The following is a 19,460-nucleotide window of genomic DNA, read 5'->3' as shown; positions in this document are numbered from 1 at the left end:
GTTGCGAGGCGTGGGCTATGGATAGAGTTGTGCGCAGGAGGATGGATGTGCTGGAAATGAGATGTTTGAGGACAATGTGTGGTGTGAGGTGGTTTGATCGAGTAAGTAACGTAAGGGTAAGAGAGATGTGTGGAAATAAAAAGAGCGTGGTTGAGAGAGCAGAAGAGGGTGTTTTGAAATGGTTCGGGCACATGGAGAGAATGAGTGAGGAAAGATTGACCAAGAGGATATATGTGTCGGAGGTGGAGGGAACGAGGAGAAGAGGGAGACCAAATTGGAGGTGGAAAGATGGAGTGAAAAAGATTTTGTGTGATCGGGGCCTGAACATGCAGGAGGGTGAAAGGAGGGCAAGGAATAGAGTGAATTGGAGCGATGTGGTATACCGGGGTTGACGTGCTGTCAGTGGATTGAATCAAGGCATGTGAAGCGTCTGGGGTAAACCATGGAAAGCTGTGTAGGTATGTATATTTGCGTGTGTGGACGTATGTATATACATGTGTATGGGGGTGGGTTGGGCCATTTCTTTCGTCTGTTTCCTTGCGCTACCTCGCAAACGCGGGAGACAGCGACAAAGTATAAAAAAAAAAAAAAAAAAAAAAAAAAAAAAAATATATATATATATATATATATATATATATATATATATATATATATATATATATATATATATATGAGTGGTTGGGCCATTCTTTGTCTGTTTCCTTGCACTACCTCGCTGAAATGGGAAACAGTGATTGAGTGCGGTAAATATCATTAAATATATTCCCATTCAAATCACTCAAAAAAGGAAGCAAGAATGTTGTTGACTGGTTAATCAGGATTTTCAAAGTATGTATGTCTTAAAGGTAAGGTACATGAATACTGGTGGAATGCCAGTATAATGCCTTTATATAAAGGCTAGGGATTCAAAAGTAAATTCTTGTACTACAGAAGTACACATCTGCAGAGCATTTCTGTTAAGGGGGTTGGAAATGCACAGATTAGGATGGAACAATGTAGATTTATGACAGGTAGAGGATAAGTGGAACAGGAGTTTGATTTGAAGAATTTATGAGAAATACTCAGAGAGAGAGAGAATTTGTATATTGTAGTTATGGATCTGCAAAAAGCATAAAATAAGGTGGATTGGGATATGGTGGAGAAAAGCTATTAGAAACAGAGGAGCTTACACTAGGGTGATTAAGGTGTGTTTATGAATGGGATGGTGAGAGAGGTAAATGCTAGAATAGTGGGAATTATAATCCATGAGTTTTTGGTGCCATAACATTTTTGTGTACATATTAACTATGCTTCGTTATAAGTTTGTGTTTTCTTGATTATTGCTTGATTTGAGATTAGCTTGTTTTCATTAACTATGAAGGATGTAATAATTATTCCTGCCAAAGCTTCTACTTATGAAAGATTAAAGCTTGTATAACTGGCTGCATGGGGACTAATATGAATTATGACCCTCATACGTTCCATTTGCTGTTAGCAGTTGCTTAAAGGGAGCACCACAGAAACGAAATCTTGCCAGTAAACAGCTCATACATAGGAAAGTTTGCTGTTATGTCATTTTCTTATTGGTGTACATTTAACATTGTCTCATTTCCTCAATGACCAAAATGGGGTGTGAAAAATGTATAAACTCTTAATTCATTTACTAATAAGGGTTAAAAAACACCAGGGGGATAATATACTTTGAAAAAGAAACCTTTATTTTCAGTATCTTAGTACTATGACTAATTTATATATATCACTGAGTATTATATTTCATCAAACCAACTATAAGACAGACACAAGGCAATCATATCATAAATATTGTACTCTTTTGACATGTTATAACAATTTCCATAAATTTGTAATCAAAATTGTTACCAAGGATCATCATGTGACATGAACCTCCTTTTCTTTGCTGTGTTCATGTAGGGACGAAGGACAAACTCTGTATCTGCTGCTCCATCCTGGTCTAATGTTCCCATTATAATGCGATACACTGAAAAAAGTAATGAGGATGACATAAATTCACCAAGTTGCATTAATACATTGAACCAGGCTCCTTATAACAATTAATACTTACGATTTCATATCTGCACAATGCAAATTTCCATATCATATTTCAATGATTTCGTAAAAAAAAAAATCTGTTAATATATCAACAGAGAATTAACTGATGTTCTTTCTGCAAGAATGATGTGACTACTTTATTCAATCAACACTCCATCGAATGTGCTGGATCTACCAATAAGTCTTATTTAAGCACCACTGTTTAGTCTGATGCTTGAAAGTGGTGACATTAAAAGAAAAATGCAGGCACAATTTGACTTGAGAATAGTTAAAACTGTATGTCATACACTTCAAAAGATTTTTATCTTAATTTGTATCACAAAAACAAGAAATAACGAACATTTCATACTAAAGCGTGGACCTATCTCTTTTAGAGCATAATCTTTACCGCCCTCATCTTTCTTGAATGTGTGTTGTCTGAAGAGGATCCAGTCATCCAAGTTAATGAATGAAACAGTTCGTTGGCTGTTATCCTTGGGAACTGGGAACAGGTATTTGAGGATGTTGCAAGTCTGAAATAAAAAAAGGATTTGAATGAATCATCAATTCTTTTGAATAAAAATTTGTCTAAACTCACAACAAAGCTTTTTATTTAAAACCAAAATTAGGTACAGGACTTAGGACTTAGGAGCAGTACAACAATGCCATAACTGGTTTTGAAGATAATAGTTCATATCAAAGTTGCCTCCTCTCCTTTTAATGTATTCTTTTTATTATACTTAATCACTGTTTCTTGCATCAGCAAGGTAGTGCAAGGAAACAGAGGAAGAATGGCCCAACCCCTCATATACACATATACATATACATGCACATTTAAACTTAAAAATACATATACATATAAACAAAGGCACATATTCATACTTGCTGCCTTCATCTATTCCTGTCACATAATCCTCACTTAATTGTCTCTCGCAGAATCTTAAATACCAATAAAAATTTTCAAAACATTATTTACTACTGTAAACACAGTAAAAGAATGAATGAGACAAGATATCAAATGTTAACATAAGATAATAAAATCTTTTCACTTTTTCATACATTCCCACATTTGCAAAGTAGTGCCAGGAACAGAATAAATAGCCTCATTTGCTCACATACTTTCTATACCTAGCTCCCTTTATCTTTTAGCAAGGTACCATCATGAAAAATTGAACTGTAACTTCATTTGTCCACATTTAGCCTTCTTCTTTTGAATATAATGAGCTGAAACCAGAAACTACCATCCACAACCTAGCCCTAAAGATTGCGCTATGGTTTTCCTGTACAATTCTCAAAACATAACTCCCTACCCTAAGTCTGACCTGAATACACAGCTGTTTCCAGATATTCCTATAGAAAGATATTCCTCTGCTGTACCAATTTCATTAAGGTCTGAGTACTTCATTACAATCTTGGATTGCCACTGAAAATTCTTGAACTTGAGTCATCACTGACACCAGGTTTCTTAAAATCAAAAGAAGATTCTTTTCTGCCAAACCCTCTTCTCCCTTGCCTAAAAATGCTGCTAATGTAACTAGTAAGTCCAATATTGGTAAATAATTATACTAAAAGCAATAAAACTAATCTTTCTTACGTACAGTGCTTGCATATTTCAAGGAAGAATTCCTTACCCTGGTTCCCAGTGGAGTTTTAAAGTTATGGAAGATGAGGTGTGGGTATTGCTCAGACATGGGACCAATGTCTGGAATGTCATGGCGCATCACAACATCTGCCAGGGTGAAATATGCCGTTGGGCCATTGGGAAGGTGGCTAATCACCATTGCATCTGGATTACCTCTGAAAAAAAAATTAGCATCTAGTGCTGAATTCATGAACGAAAAGAGAAAGTAGATGTTAGAGTGTATATTTCACAAACAGTAGCTCCTTTTTAAGTAAAAAACAACTCTGATAATGATTCATAGATATGAGAACAACTGTTATGAGTGTAAAGATGCACGTTTGGATATCTAAATATTCTCTACTCTTCAGGTGTCCTCAGAGCATCAGTGGTTCTCAAGAAAAACTTGGGTTAGAACCTTCTAACTGTCTATCTTTCCCCAAACACCACCATCCTCCTAACTTATGTACTTGCTGCTCAGTTGTTTTGGGACTGCTCTCATCCAATTAGAGACTGCCACAGAGGTGATGTCATCAACCCACTCATTATTCCTTGCTGTTAGCAGCTAAGAATTTGTAGATCATGGGCATCAACCCACAAGTGGGCATAGGTGGTACAAAGAAAGGTCTTTCGAAAGAGAGGGTAGAGATGAAAGGGCAAGGCAAAGATACAAGGAAAAAGTGTTTGTGAGACTGTCTTTAAAGAATTTGTTTTTTTCAATTTCAAAACTTACACTTATCTCTGCAGTGGTTTTTCTTGAGAGCATGAAAGCATATTCATTAAAAAAAATGGGTTTAGAGAAAAACTTCTAGATGGGAAAAATAAACCTAAAAATGGAAATAAATACTGTAACTTCATGGGTAAACACAAGAATCTGTCTCTCATAAGGGAGGAATCCCCTAAGTCATACAGTGTACGTTCACAAAGTCTAGGAGAAGATACAATCTGAAGAAGATGGAAAGGTGGTACATATGTGCCAAAGATCCCTTTTACTGATTTGTCCAGCAAAACATTCCTAAATAATGTTAAGGTACAAACTACTTTCTTAACATCCTATACTCTTATCATATAGCCCAAATCATGCTAACAGAAAGTTCCTTAAGCCATCAAGAGATATTCTTCACCAAGGGGTGATGCAAGATTCCAGGGTCCACAATTAAATGCTTTCCTCAATAAATTTCCAGAGAAGTCTAAAAGTCTCCAAGAGATTTAACATAGTATTAGGAATAAAGCCTTTTAAGAGTCTTTTAAGAGGTGATGATACTAGGGTAATTTCTAAATCTGGCAGATTCATCTTTGCCAGAAATCTAAAATTTGGGTTTATACTAATTCATAGAAAGTTTTTATCAAAGAAATGATAAGCCTTGAGTCTGGATATAGTATGTAATGCGCCAACTCCCCTTCTACAACCCATAATTATTTGGAAAAAGATTTTTCACATGAAAACAATAAGACTAAAATAAATTTGACAATGAGAGACTAAAATAAACTCATAATATGAGAAAAGTGAATAGTCTAAAACTTTAGAAAGCTCCTACTTAGGTTGCAGTGAATAAGCAACTGGTCTCAGAAATTACGAGTGGAGAAGTGTATCCCAAACTGGGCCCAACAGATCAATAACAAAACCTACAGATAGGGGTTGTTGAGCACTCTAATACAAGGCATCAATATTACAAGCTTTATTCTTGCCATGAAAAAAGCTTGAGAACTACAAACAAATGGCTTTAGTAATGTGCAAGATGTACAATTCCTCAAGGAAGGACTGAAAAACTTTCCTGACCAATAAGGAGCTGGAAAACTATGTAAAAAGGACAAAAGCTATGTAAAAAGGTCAACTGTTAAAAGTTCTCCAAATCTCTGCCTGAAGAATTCAGAATCTAGGACTGAGGTGAACTGATCTAAATCTAGATTTGAGAGTAATTATTCCAGTTGATACTACAGACAAGATCATCATAAAACTCCACTTGCCTGAGAAAAATCTGTCCTGCAGGCAAAAAGAATACATAATTACCATTGAGTATCAGCAATTTTCAACAATAAAATATAGGTTTTACCAACTGCTGATCCTAGTTACAATAGGACTTACAGTGCCCACAAAAATAGCTTGTCCACAATAAACCTTAATTGTGTATCATCTTAAAAAAAAGGGGGGGGGGGGAGGGAAAATTGTTTTGAAGGCACTGTAAGGTATGCATAACTTTAAAACTGACCTGGTTTCATGTAAAACAATGAAGTCTGTGATTTCATTTGCACGACATGCATCTGTCAACTGTTTGTTTTCAAAGTTCCCTCGATTCAAGCGCTGGGAGTTGGGAAATAGAAGCTTTATCTCCTGTTGAAAAGAAAAGGGTCATATACAATAATGTAGAAGTGGTAAAAAAAAAATCATAATCACTGCCTTATCAAATACAGTGTTAGCTTTCACAGCTTATGTATAATACTAATAAGGCTAAATTTTGGGATTAAGATACATCAAAACATCTTTTAACATTATAAACATTAAACTGAGGTATAACTACATACCCCTGTATATGACCAATGTATAGATATGAAAAAAAATGTAAACGGAGGAAAAATGTGCACCAAAACTCATCTACTCCCACTCATCTCACTCAAAATATTCTTCCTTCCTTCCTCATCTACACCCATTTACTTTTACATCACCTAAATATTCCATGATACCACAACCCTGTTTTCCTCATTCCTCACTACACATTCCTAAAATCTAAATCGACTTTTTTGAGTATCTGTCCAACCTTTGAAAATTGCTTCAGTTTAGATGATGGGTCTCGAGAAGTGGTGATGACAACTCTGGGATCCTCCACACCTGCCCATCGGTATTCATCATCAATATTAGTTGAACCACCTGCAGCTTCTCCACCCAGTTCAACAGCCAGCTGAGGACCTGGGTCATCCCAGTCACCACTAGCCATAAGACCTAAAGCCTTCTCTTGCAAGGCAGTGGGGATTTCTTTGCCCTCTGTAAGTATTGATCACAAATAAAGGACAAAATAAGATTATCTGGGAGTGGATCTGTCAGCGGATGGAACCATGGAAGCGGAAGTGGATCACAGGGTGGGGGAGGGGGCGAAAATTTTGGGAGCCTTGAAAAATGTGTGGAAGTCGAGAACATTATCTCGGAAAGCAAAAATGGGTATGTTTGAAGGAATAGTGGTTCCAACAATGTTGTATGGTTGCGAGGCGTGGGCTATGGATAGAGTTGTGCGCAGGAGGATGGATGTGCTGGAAATGAGATGTTTGAGGACAATGTGTGGTGTGAGGTGGTTTGATCGAGTAAGTAACGTAAGGGTAAGAGAGATGTGTGGAAATAAAAAGAGCGTGGTTGAGAGAGCAGAAGAGGGTGTTTTGAAATGGTTTGGGCACATGGAGAGAATGAGTGAGGAAAGATTGACCAAGAGGATATATGTGTCGGAGGTGGAGGGAACGAGGAGAAGAGGGAGACCAAATTGGAGGTGGAAAGATGGAGTGAAAAAGATTTTGTGTGATCGGGGCCTGAACATGCAGGAGGGTGTAAGGAGGGCAAGGAAGATTATCTGCTACTACAGCAATGCAAATTTGCAAAGCTTTATTGCCCACTGTTAACAGTCAAATACACTATCAAAGTAATCATGAAGAAAAGATAGAAAATAGGAGGAAGTTATACACACATTTCTATGAAAACGGGGGATGTTTTGGAGTGGAATAATGAAAAGGTAAAATGTAAATTAGGAAAATTTATCAACTTCACTCTACAATAAGAAAATTCATCAACCTCACCTTTTTTTATAATCATATCCAGATCAATCATTTTCTTTTTGATGTTGCAGGGGATAAAATTTATTTGTGGTAGAAATTAAATTAAAATAAAAGAAGTCTCAAAAAGTCTTCATATGTTAAGCTTGGGTAAAATAAAGTACCGACCCCAGCTAGGCTCATAGGCTTGTGTGAGGGCCATGTCCTGGACACAAACACCCCTGCTGGGGAAACTCCATCCGAATTACAAGTTGTTGGCTGGCTAGGCCTGTCAAAGCTGTACGCTTTACCCCAAAGTTGGTACCCATTTATCTACCAACTACTAGAGGAAGGCTGAACTGCTGGGTGAGCTGTGTGCTGTCTGCCTGCACTAGGGATCAAACATGGGCCAGTAGATCAGCAGTCATCAGCACTAACCACAACACCGCTTAGGTGCTTTTTGTTAAAATCAACAATAATGAGTGACTGATAACTCTTCACTAAGACCTATGACATGTCACCTGTAACTCTCTAGAAGAACAAAAGCCATGGCTTGAGTACCATTTGGTACAGGTTTCTATGATGAACAAATATATTGAAATTCTTGTACAGCATACAAATCATGCATAACAAAATATTGATAGATATTGTAACCACCAGAATATGCCTGGGATACAAGTGGCAAATCATAAGCAACCATGATCCTGAACATTCCAAATGGTGACTGTTCTGGACTTGATGAACAAAAACTACAACAGTATATTAGTGAATCTTTCAAAATCAGTGATTTTTGACCTCCAGGCTTACAGTTTCAACAGCTTTGTGATTACTTTATTCATAGTAATATCCTTAAAGATATTCTGATGCTATACCTAAAATTCAACATGCCTTGAGCTATGTAAATGAATATGTAATCATGCCCAGTACAAGCATATTCTGTGATTACATCTTTCAGTGTATAATGTACCCTGACCCTCTTTGAATTACTGTGAAAGTTAACGTGTCCAATACCAATATATTCAGTAACTGTATGCCTAACACGTAATGTACCTTTGACCTCACATGCTGTTATCAATGCTAATGAGTTAATGACTGTCTGCTACAATGTGTCCTGTTCCAAATACACAACTCAGTGTACAAAATTATTTGTATGTGAATACACTGCAATTCGAATGCTAACGAGATGTTCTGTATATGTATGCCATTTTCAAACTTATTTTGTATTAAACAGATATTGTTGCCTATGTTCATGTCACCATCATTTACTATTCTGTAACTATATATCATGTATTTGGTGCATCCTAGACCTCCCTAACCCCCAGACGGGAGGGGGACCCTTTGGGTTTCTACACACAGGCCCACCTGTCACCCTCTATACACTGTACACTCTTTACATGCCCCACCTATCCCTAGATATGTGCCCTTCACCCATACTCTCACTAAAACACTCTGTCTATGCAAAAGTAGACAATTAATATATCAGAACTTAAAAAACTGTTATAGACTGATTGAAAACTGATGTGTATTTCTCCCCAAGCTAGATTAAAGAAATCTTTCCCTTTTACTATTTCCTCTGTGTGTGGAAGTCTTTCCACTTAAACATCATCTACAATCAGTCAATACTCTAGCAAACCTAGCCTACCTTCATCCAAGGTAAACTAGGTGGCCAGTGGAGTCAATCACTTACCCATGTACTTTTACAATCTTTCTAATTTGTGATGATATATTCAGCCATAATCAATATTTCTTTACACATACAATGATATTTTTCAACATATATATGTTTGAATATGATTATTCTATATCATTTACACTATACACTAAATGGAGGACAATGGATATTTTGTGATGAGTCATGGTCAGCTTCTAAGCCACCACGGACACACATACACCAACTGAAAAAGAGAAGGAAAAACATCTCGCACATCATCTAAAAAAACTGACAAATCAATGGATTCTTTTGTAGATTTTCACAAGCCAGAACAAAGTATTCATCATTGGGTCAACTATGTAAATACTTTAGGCAATGAGAGGTTTGTCATCAGTTCATGAAAATGTTAAGCATCACCTCTAGTCTTACAAAAAGAGTAGATTTATATCACTGTTTTGGCTATTCCTACTCATACCAATCATGTTTTACTTCATTTTAATGGGGCCAAGTTCTGAAAATATATGACAATATTACTCCATTGGGGCTTGCATTTAAAGAGTATTTCCTGAAAATTTAGCTATGAAAGATGAAAAACCATTTGTCTTCCAAATGCAAAGCCATAAGAGCACCTGTATGAGGACTTGTTCAGTAGAGGTTACAAAATAACTTTACCAAAAAATGAAGTGTATTATTTGGATTCATAACTGTCAACCATCATATATCACTTTACTTAACTAAGCCTATGACTTTATTGCACCAAGCATTGAGTTACCACCATCTTTCACTACTTAAGCCTCCGGCTGCTAATGTCAAGAATCAAGAAATGATTTTATGAAAAGGAAAGAGGGATGGCAGGGAGAATAAAATGATGTTCATAGAGATCTGCTTATGATACAAAAATGATTTTCATCCTTTAAACCTAAATTTCTCATCTACAGATTCAGCCTATACACATCTGACAGATAGCACATATCTCTGAATCTAAGGCATTTCAATGTGGAATACTGAAAAAATAAACTAAGAAGAAGAAGAGGTTGATAAAAAGTATAAAATGCTCAGCAACATCATACATTCTTTTGGCATATGTACTGTAATATATAATCGAGTTTCCTTGAAAAAGATTAAGGTTTGTGTAACATAAACAGAAAATGAAAAAAGTCAATTAAAAGTGGGGGGCTGGAAATCCTCCCCTCTCGTTTTTTTTTTTTTTAATTTTCCAAAAGAAGGAACAGAGAAGAGGGCCAGGTGAGAATATTCCCTCAAAGGCCCAGTCCTCTGTTCTTAACGCTACCTCGCTATCGCGGGAAATGGCGAATAGTATGAAGAAAAAAAAAAAAAAAAAGCTAATAGTAGTACTCAGTGTGAATACCTTGGAGATATGCTTTAATTTTATCTTTCCTCTGATGTTTGACAGCATGGCAATCTTGTATGCTCTTCCTGTAACGATATTCTCTATGAAGCCTGGCTTATATATTATAATATACAATCAAGTTTCCTTGAAAGGGACTAAGGTTTGTGAAACATGAATGGAAAAGAAAAGTCAATTAAAAACTAATAGTAATACTCAGTGTGAATACCTTGTAGAGATGCTTTGATTTTATCTTTATTTTGCTGGATGGTGGCATGGCGTTCTTGTATGCTTTTCCTATAAAGATATTCTCTACGAAGCCTGGCTTGTCTCCGAAGACTAAATTCACTCTGCATGAAATGAAAGCAACAACGTAATCAAAAGTAAGTACACTTGAAAATAGAAATACTAATATTTTAATATCTGATATCAAATTTAGCTCAGTAACTGCAGCCCTTGACAAAACAAGATCTACTGTAACAAAAATATACATAAAGTAAATTTGGCGGGTGGCAAAAAATCAACAGAACCTGTAAAAACCTCGCAAGAAATCAACAGAACCTATAAAAACCTCATCTAAGCTCCCTAACAGTCAAAACTTTATAATTCACAGTCTATCTTAATGTTCAATATCCTAGCAGCAATATTCCAGTGAAACCCATGAATTAGTATCATGCAAATGACATCAGCTGTCAACAAACAGTTGACATAGTGAGTGACATGTGATAGCAGCACATACATCTAACCTTGGTATATTTTCATCAAACACACATTTCAAAAATAAGGCAAGGTTTTAAAGGTTTTCCTTTTTTTTTCACAGGGTTTTAATCCTATGTTAGCCCCATATTTTCCCAACCATACATAGCCCTCACTACTAGCGTCTTATCTTAATAAAAAACACTGATCAAATTCATGCAATACAAGTGTTGCTGTATTCGCTAAATTCTAGACTATCACTGCAAAAGAAAAATCACTTAAAATCTTAAGCTAAATGATGAAGAGATAAAACAAAATTTTGCCGATCGCGTGATAGGTGGTGACCACAAACATGCTAATTAACCAAACAACATTCATCACATCATGCACACCTACTCTTAAATAATTCTCCACAATAAATCCTAATATTGAGTACGAGATTCTGTTCGACTGTATAGTTAATAAGGTGGTGGAACAAGTTATCCGTTGATCTTGTATTCTTCTTCAACAAAATAATATAAACATGCATAATTAAACTATATATTACATTTCACACCTTCTGTACATCGTGACATACCAAAAACCTGCGATGAATACAATGTGTTAAGTACATGGGATAAATAATCAAATTTACTAAAAGCAAACATAAACACCAAGCAATATTTTCGTTATTTAGTTCGATATGGACACATTGGACTTAACTATTATGGCCAGGTATAAACTACATTACGATTATGCGTTTAAACTAACCAACAAAACAGTAATATATACCATTTTTTTTTCTGTAGACCATACAAGTTGGTTGCCTGATGCACGTGGGTTGTATCTGAACTGAGTTGGCCTTTAGTTCCTTACGCATGTGGTAACACAGATTATGACACGTCACTAAAGAGTTAATGCAAGTAATTGAGGTCAGACTCAATGAAATTAGAAAAGATGGACACAGGTCACTTGGATTAGACTAGGTCAAGGTACTCTTGATAAAGGCTAGTAATATTGACTGATGGTTATAACTAGCCTAACATAGAACCAAGCACATTGTTTACATACTTACATACTCTCGCCTCAGTGGCTTAGTAGTATATTTCTAGGGATGTTCCATGAAAAAGGACTGGCGATCGGGAATACCTTGCTTAAAAGGAGGGACATACACAAGTATACACATGTAAGTAAGAAAGATGGTCAAAATACATTATTGAATCACTTCGTAATTGATAGGAGTGTAAAAGAGAGACCAGTGTGAATGTGCTGAGAGGGATAGTTGGTGCCAGAGATGTTTGACACTTCCATGTGTGGAGGCTAGGGTAAAGAATTATAGAGATTTTCGGAAGAGAGGAAACATTTTCGGTGAGAAAAGTGGTGAGAGTAAGTGAACTTGGGAAAAAGACTTGTGAAGAAATACCTGGAGAGATTGAGTGTAGAATGGCAAAAGGTGATAGAAAATGAAGCTATAGGAATGGATGAGTAATGGGGAGGGTATTTAGGAGAGCAGTGCTGGAATGTGCGAGAGATGTATGTGGTATGCGAAAGGTGGGAGATGGACAGCCTAGAAAGAGGAATGAATGTTAGGATGAAGTAAAGTTGTTAGTGAAAGAGGAAAGAGGGGAGGCATTTTCGTGGTACTTAAAGGAGTGCAAATAATTGGAAGATGCACAAGAGAAAGTGGCAAAAGGTCAAGTGGGAGTTGCAGAGATTGAAAGATAGGCAAATGAGAGTTGGAGTGAGCGGGTGTCATTGAACTTTAGGGAAAATAAGGTGTTTTGGAAAAGGTTAATAATGTGCGAAAAGCAAGAGAATTAATGAGGACACCGTTGAAGGGGGTAATAGAAGGTGGAAACAAGTGTTGATGAAGTGAGGTTATGGAATAAGTATTTTGAAGGACAATTTATTGTTTGATATCAGGGTGGCAGATGTAGGGTGTATGGGTCGGGGTGGTTTTAAGAGAGGAGGCTGTGAAAACATTACGTAAGATGAAATTTGGCAAGGTGGATGGTATTGCAGTTGAATGTCTTAAGATGGAGATGTCTGTATTACTGATTGGTTAATTGGGATTTTTAATGCATGTTTGGATCAAGGTGAGGTGCCTGAGGATTGGCAGAATTCATGTATAGTGCCATTATATGTAAAGGCAAGGGAGATAAATATGTGTTCAAACTACAGAGGTATAAATGTGATAAATGTGTTATGTACATGGTAAGTTGCATAGAAGAATGGTGGCTGAAGGCATGTACAAAGCATCAGGTTGGGGAAAATAGTGTGGTTTCAGAAGTAGTAGAGGATTTGTATTGGCATTTATGGATCTGGGAAAAGCATATGATAGAGATGCCATTTGGAAGGTCTTAAGAATATATGGTGTGGGAGGAAAGCTGCTAGAAGCAGTGAAAGTTTTGTATCAAGGGTGTAAGGCAAGCGAGTAGAGAGGAGAATGAATTGTTACCCTGAGGTAGGGGTGTGTGATGTTACCTTGGCCGTTTAATTTGTTTATTGATGGGGTGTTGGAGAGAAGGGCAAGTGCATATGCAATGTGCAGTGGATTTGAGGGCCTCCGAAGTGTCAAGTTTTTTGCTGATACGGCACAAGTGGCAGGTTCAAGTGATTTTTTGGAAATGTGTGAAAGAAGGAAGCTGAGACAAAAATTGTGATTGAAAAGGATTTATTTGCTCTCTGGCATTTTTGCTTCTAAACGAATCAAATCAGATAGGTCATCATATTCTAGTTTATTCCTCTACCAGGCTGATGGCAAATTTTATTATGCTTTCAGCAATCGATTAAGCATTCTTCCATTTAAACATTTTTAACCAATCTGGTCTTTAACACAGTCTTCCTTTTCAAATTTCTACAATTCCATCTTGTACAAAACTTTAAACCTTCCATCATATAGCCAAAGACTATTAGCGAATACAAATTAATGTTAAAAAAATTACTACTTAATGTCGATAATATAAAAGCAGTTTAGATTGAATGTCTGTATCCCTATGTATGATGAAAAACAGCATGGATTGCTTATTTTCAAACTTTACCGCTGGACAATCATGTAAAAACAAAAGTAAAGTTACCCTGGTCCTCTCTTTTGATGGTTGTAGAATTTTAAATGTTTATGATATAAACTTACAGAGTATGATAAGGTCACCATAATCTCTGTGTATCAGTGTTTTGGATTTTTGGCACATTTCTGCCTATTCTTTTTGTACATACCTCACAAGCACTCCCTTTTAATTTCCCACATTTCCTTGGAGAAAGTTAGATGTATGGCACATGTATGGAGAAAGTTAGTTGTATGGCAGTGTATATCTGGAGAATGTATCATAGGGTTGATAAAAAGGCTTAAAATATATGAAAAATGTAAGCTACATGACCACGGTGAAATGGTAAGGGGTGAATGCAATGGAAAATACACAAAAGCTGTAATCGAAGACATGCAAAATGTTTTGTTGTAGCATGAATTCAAGAACAGATTTTCAACTAATAATTCAAATAGTTCAAAACAGGCATAAACGTAATGGCTTTACTCTCGTGTTAAAATACTCAACAGAGACAGGATCAGAGGACTATGAAACGCTTCATACATATATATGTATATTTTTTTTTCCGCAAGGACAAAATGAAGTTAATGAAATTATGAGAAATGAACTAATTCGATCACTTTTGCCATGATAACGGAATAAATCAATACCTGATAACAGAATAATCTATGATACTTGCAAAAAGATTTTTTCAATAAATACTGCTTCAACCTGAAACAGATTACAGTATCCATATTATTCAAAACAATTAACTACATCTCACCAAAGCATCTAAATACTGCTCTCCAGCACGTCTATGTGCAACTGGCCGCTAGGCCAAGCAGCAACTGATAATATGACTGGTGTCAATAAATGCACTTAAAGAAGAATTGTACGACTTAATTAACGTAATATGACAATAAGTGAATTTGGGAATTCCTGTACAAAAGTGAATTGGCTCTCCTTTTTATTGATGGTACTGTATATAAGTAACTATCAACAGAAACAAATCAAAGAATGTCTTTTTATGCAGGGCCAGTTGAACTGTTGGTTTTCTTTGTTACTTCTTAAAGGATGACACCACATCCACCACGGTGTTGTGAAGACTGTCCAACTGAAACAGATTAAAAAAAACATATATATACTTCTGAGGTTCTATAGAGATATCACAACTAAAGCAGAGGAAACCAAGAAATACGGTAAAAACATAACAGATGCATCAGTTACACACAAGGGTAAAAAATAAGGAAGGCAGAAAATTCTCCTGGTTGCATCTATAAAGTGCCATGTAGAACTTGTGATAAGTTTTATGTTGGGCAGACTAGTAAGAATCTTTCTGTTAGACCTAAGCAACATGAATATAGTATAAGAAGAGGACAAGAATCAAATGCCTTGTTTAATTACGTTAGAAACTACGATCATTGTATTGACGAGTAATGCCATCTCAGTTATTAACTCCAGCACCACGAAAAATATCATTGAATCTTCTATTATCAAATGCACAGTGATAATATTAGTGAAGGTTTATACAAATTGGATAACTTTATTGTTGATAAAATTTGTAAACAATTCACCTCCACATAATAAGTTTATGATACGCTCGTTGTCTGTCTTGGACAATCGCATGTGTACCAAATGCCATCCTAGCTACGTCTCGAGTGCTATTAGGTATCAGTGTATCGAATACTGCACATCCATATGTAAACACATAAGCTGGTGTAATCATATATAAGTCCCTTATGGCTACTGCAATCATACCTGGTGATGGAAGCCGGTGTTCATATCCTGAGCCGATTTGTACAGTTCCCGAATGCGGGCCATGGCAGCCATCTCCTCTTTGTGCAGCTGGCTCCACTGTCTTAACCATTCCCGACCACTTGTCTCGAGCTCTTTCTGCACTTGATTAATGCACTCTGCGAAGATAATTATATATTTATTAAACTAGAAGTATACTATGAGTCTTGCTGAAACAGAGGATATGGAAAATTATATAGACTACTCAATTATTTACTGCAATGCAAAACACAAGGGAATATGCTGGGATGTAGAATATGTTATAACAGACAGAGCGGGACCTATGAGGTAAATGGGTTAACTTACATAGATAGGACATCTGAAGATGGTTATACTGTTGTTTTTTCAGTGAAATAAAAGCCTGATAAAACTAAAAATCGGAGAAAATGTGGGCAATGGCACCACCATAAGCACGAGCCACCCGTGCACGTCATCTATCCTGTGGAAAAGATCAAGCATTAACCTACGGCCTACTGGCCACAAGAACAGCCACCTTCCAGGATGTATAATGACTTTAGTATTTAGGATATCCTACCACTATGGACCTCCCCTGAAAGTGGGAATAGTACAATCCAAACTTTTCCTACACCCCCCCCCCCCCTCCTAACACGAATACGTGAGTTTACTCCTAGTGGATATTTCTCTGCAGCCATGAAACCTGGAAGTTCGTTCGCCTGATGCCAACATGAACATGAATACCTCCACCCCCATAAGGATACGTTTCCAATAAGCTTACTCGTGTTATGGAATTATCTCAAGCGTACCTTTTCCGTCTTGAACACAGAGATAAAGAATTGAATAAATATATTTTCATTAATTTTTGAATGACGACAGATATACCTTGCCACAGCGTAACTGGATCATCATGAACCACAGATTCTTCTAGGTTTCTGGAAGCAGTCACAGAACTCCTGTTAGATGGAGTGGATGATGCATCATCTTCTCCCGACACTCGTTGTTTCTTCATAAGCGATTCACCTGGGTAATGCTGAGGCGACTGCATGCAGAACCTATAATTAAACGCAATATGACAGCAAATTACGAGCTGAAACTTAAAACCAGCGATATTAGGCATACAGCAGTAGTTATTAACTCAAAAGTAAGCAGATACAGGAGCAAGACTGTTTATAAACAAAAGACAGCTAGAGAGAAGAAACAATATGTGGAAATTACAACGTTGATGTGATGGCAAGAAAAAATGGCTCGTGAATAAATAGAACGCTATCGTGTTGGCATAAAATATGGTTATAGATTAGTTTAGGTATTGTTAGTTTTGTTTGGGGTCTAAGAAGTATAACTCTCTATTTGGAGGTTAGATTTGTTTTTAAATATATTCAACCCTAAATTTTCCATTTGCTTCTGGACCTTACCTTTCTTGCTATGGGGTTTTAACCAGTGTCTGTAAAAGGCTCCCCGATCCCGTGGTTTTGATTCCACTACTCTTCATTATTCTTTTCATTTTCACCCAACCCCACTCGGTCCCAAAATTTTTTTCCAGTCATTTGCCTGGTTTAACACTTTGAGGGCCGGCTGAATTCTACCTAATTTCTGGTACAACAGTCTACAATAAGTCAAAACATCTGAGCGAAATACGTGTTTGCCTCGAAAAACAAAGCTGGCAAAGTAAGGGAAGAATTAACAGGAAAATGGCTATGTTACAAAACAATTAGTGATAAAAATTATGGCACTGAAATACGGCGGCTTGTGGAAAAATTTTCTTATTTTTGCTCTCTTCATTTCCTTACTCACTAACTGTAAATGTTACGGTACTGTTTCTGCTGAAAATATGTCTGAGTGTGGAGGAAAATGCTGTCCTCACTCATTCTTGGGGATTAACTTCGAGGTCTACAAACCATCATTGATACATTTTTTTTTTTCATATAACTCCAAACCGCACTTAATCATGGTTTCAATCAATATTCGTGGGTTATCTTCGAAGTGTGACTGATGTTCATCATATTTGTCTATTTAACATATCTTCGGAAACAAAAACTTGTCTAGTTTTGGTAAGCCTGTATCTGTAAAATGAATGTCTCCGCAAAGCACGCTGATTATATTCTTAATGTAATCAATATCGTTGCTATATTTAGTTTTAACCCTTGACATTCAGAAAATCCTGTGACCTTCGTAAAATATGATGTACAAACAAAGGAATTGATGTTCTGTATTTGAATAAATGTTTACATCTATCAAAAGACAATAAAACTGTTCTGTAAAACATAAGAACAGCAAGTTAGGGTACATTCTTCCGTCAGCGTAACGAAAGTGAGCCTCGGTCTACCGACCCCATGTTGAAATGCCATTGGGAAGGTTAACTTAAGCAAACCTCTCCCTGCCGTTTTTAAACCGCAACATCTCTGCCAGGGACATTTCCTGGCTAATGTTAAGTAGGGCTCTAAGAACCTTTATCAAAGCAATCAGTAGTCTGTAATTTCTATTTCAAATTTTTGAGAATTGTAAATCCCCTGCCACTGAAAATTCTACTGTTACGTGCTAAGAGGGTGGAAGTAAGCATATCGACGTTACTTTAGTGTACGGAATACATCGACATCCTCTTTCGTCGTTTTGGCAGAATAATCACTTCGCTATGATATCAGGCCTGCCTGTCGTCCGTACCTACCCTTTCTAACATTAGCAGCTTAATCAGACACTACACACAGTTTAGCGCTATATACACAAAGACTAACCTGTTAATTCTACTATCTTGATAACCCAAGAAATATAAGCCAAAACGCAGTAAGAATATATTTTTACATACTCAGCTGATCGGCCAGGGACGGTCCCTGCTGGTGGCGGTGGTGGTGGCATGACGGTCTTGACTGGGTCTATGATTTCCATTATTATCTTTTGGTGATGATGTGCAATTGATCCACCCTACAAGTTACACTAGAAATACTGATACTCTGTCTGCTCTCTAGAAATTTAAGAGGGCGTTATAAAAACTCCAACGAACGAGTCGCGGCAAAATGTTTGACAGCGGGTGAGAGCAAAACGTCATATCGGTCCTCAAATCTAATTTCAAAGTTTTTAGATTCATGTCTGAATTAATAATCTTAATTACAAAAATATTTATCAGAAATGAAAAAGAACAGTATCATGAACACAGCGCCTTGAAAACTTATATTTTTGGATTATCGACATACTTTTTATCAAATTCGTCGAATAAGTTTTGTTTACCTAATTTTCGGAACATCTCCAGTAATTATCCCACGTTAGCGAGGTAGCACAAGGAAACAGACAAAAGAATGGCCCAACCCACTGACATACACATGTATATACATAAATACCCACACACGCACATATACATACCTATACATTTTGGCGTATACATATATATATACCTCAAACATCTCATGTTTGAGGACAATGTGTGGTGTGAGGTGGTTTGATCGAGTAAGTAACGTAAGGGTAAGAGAGATGTGTGGAAATAAAAAGAGCGTGGTTGAGAGAGCAGAAGAGGGTGTTTTGAAATGGTTTGGGCACATGGAGAGAATGAGTGAGGAGAGATTGACCAAGAGGATATATGTGTCGGAGGTGGAGGGAACGAGGAGAAGAGGGAGACCAAATTGGAGGTGGAAAGATGGAGTGAAAAAG

General features: G+C 36.8%; 3 protein-coding genes across 3 annotated transcripts in view; 1 reads left to right on the top strand and 2 right to left on the bottom strand.

Annotated features, from left to right (window-relative positions):
* Nucleotides 1–1,671: 1,671 nt before the first annotated feature.
* Nucleotides 1,672–12,044, bottom strand: LOC139759827 (U3 small nucleolar ribonucleoprotein protein IMP4). The gene is made up of 7 exons (XM_071682318.1): nucleotides 11,842–12,044; nucleotides 10,604–10,724; nucleotides 6,400–6,623; nucleotides 5,854–5,975; nucleotides 3,657–3,822; nucleotides 2,387–2,558; nucleotides 1,672–1,975 (listed from the first exon to the last, which is right to left on the bottom strand). The coding sequence occupies exons 1-7, from the start codon at nucleotides 11,842–11,844 to the stop codon at nucleotides 1,854–1,856; spliced, it is 930 nt and encodes a 309-aa protein (XP_071538419.1). The 5' UTR covers nucleotides 11,845–12,044; the 3' UTR covers nucleotides 1,672–1,853.
* Nucleotides 12,045–12,129: 85 nt separating this feature from the next.
* The window catches only part of LOC139759825 (uncharacterized), a 155,291-nt gene continuing 147,960 nt past the window's right edge, over nucleotides 12,130–19,460 (top strand). The window contains exon 1 of the mRNA XM_071682316.1: nucleotides 12,130–12,235. The gene's annotated coding sequence lies outside the window, so the exon portion shown is untranslated. The remainder of the gene's footprint in view (nucleotides 12,236–19,460) is intronic.
* LOC139759828 (uncharacterized) lies at nucleotides 14,634–18,858 on the bottom strand. The gene is made up of 4 exons (XM_071682319.1): nucleotides 18,625–18,858; nucleotides 16,707–16,876; nucleotides 15,831–15,985; nucleotides 14,634–15,186 (listed from the first exon to the last, which is right to left on the bottom strand). The coding sequence occupies exons 1-4, from the start codon at nucleotides 18,702–18,704 to the stop codon at nucleotides 15,133–15,135; spliced, it is 459 nt and encodes a 152-aa protein (XP_071538420.1). The 5' UTR covers nucleotides 18,705–18,858; the 3' UTR covers nucleotides 14,634–15,132.

The sequence above is a fragment of the Panulirus ornatus genome, chromosome 34 (genome assembly GCF_036320965.1).
Source record: "Panulirus ornatus isolate Po-2019 chromosome 34, ASM3632096v1, whole genome shotgun sequence".
In the NCBI taxonomy this organism is placed as follows: Eukaryota; Metazoa; Arthropoda; class Malacostraca; order Decapoda; family Palinuridae; genus Panulirus; species Panulirus ornatus.
Note: the sequence above shows the minus strand (reverse complement) of the source record. Positions and strands in the feature narration are given on the sequence as shown.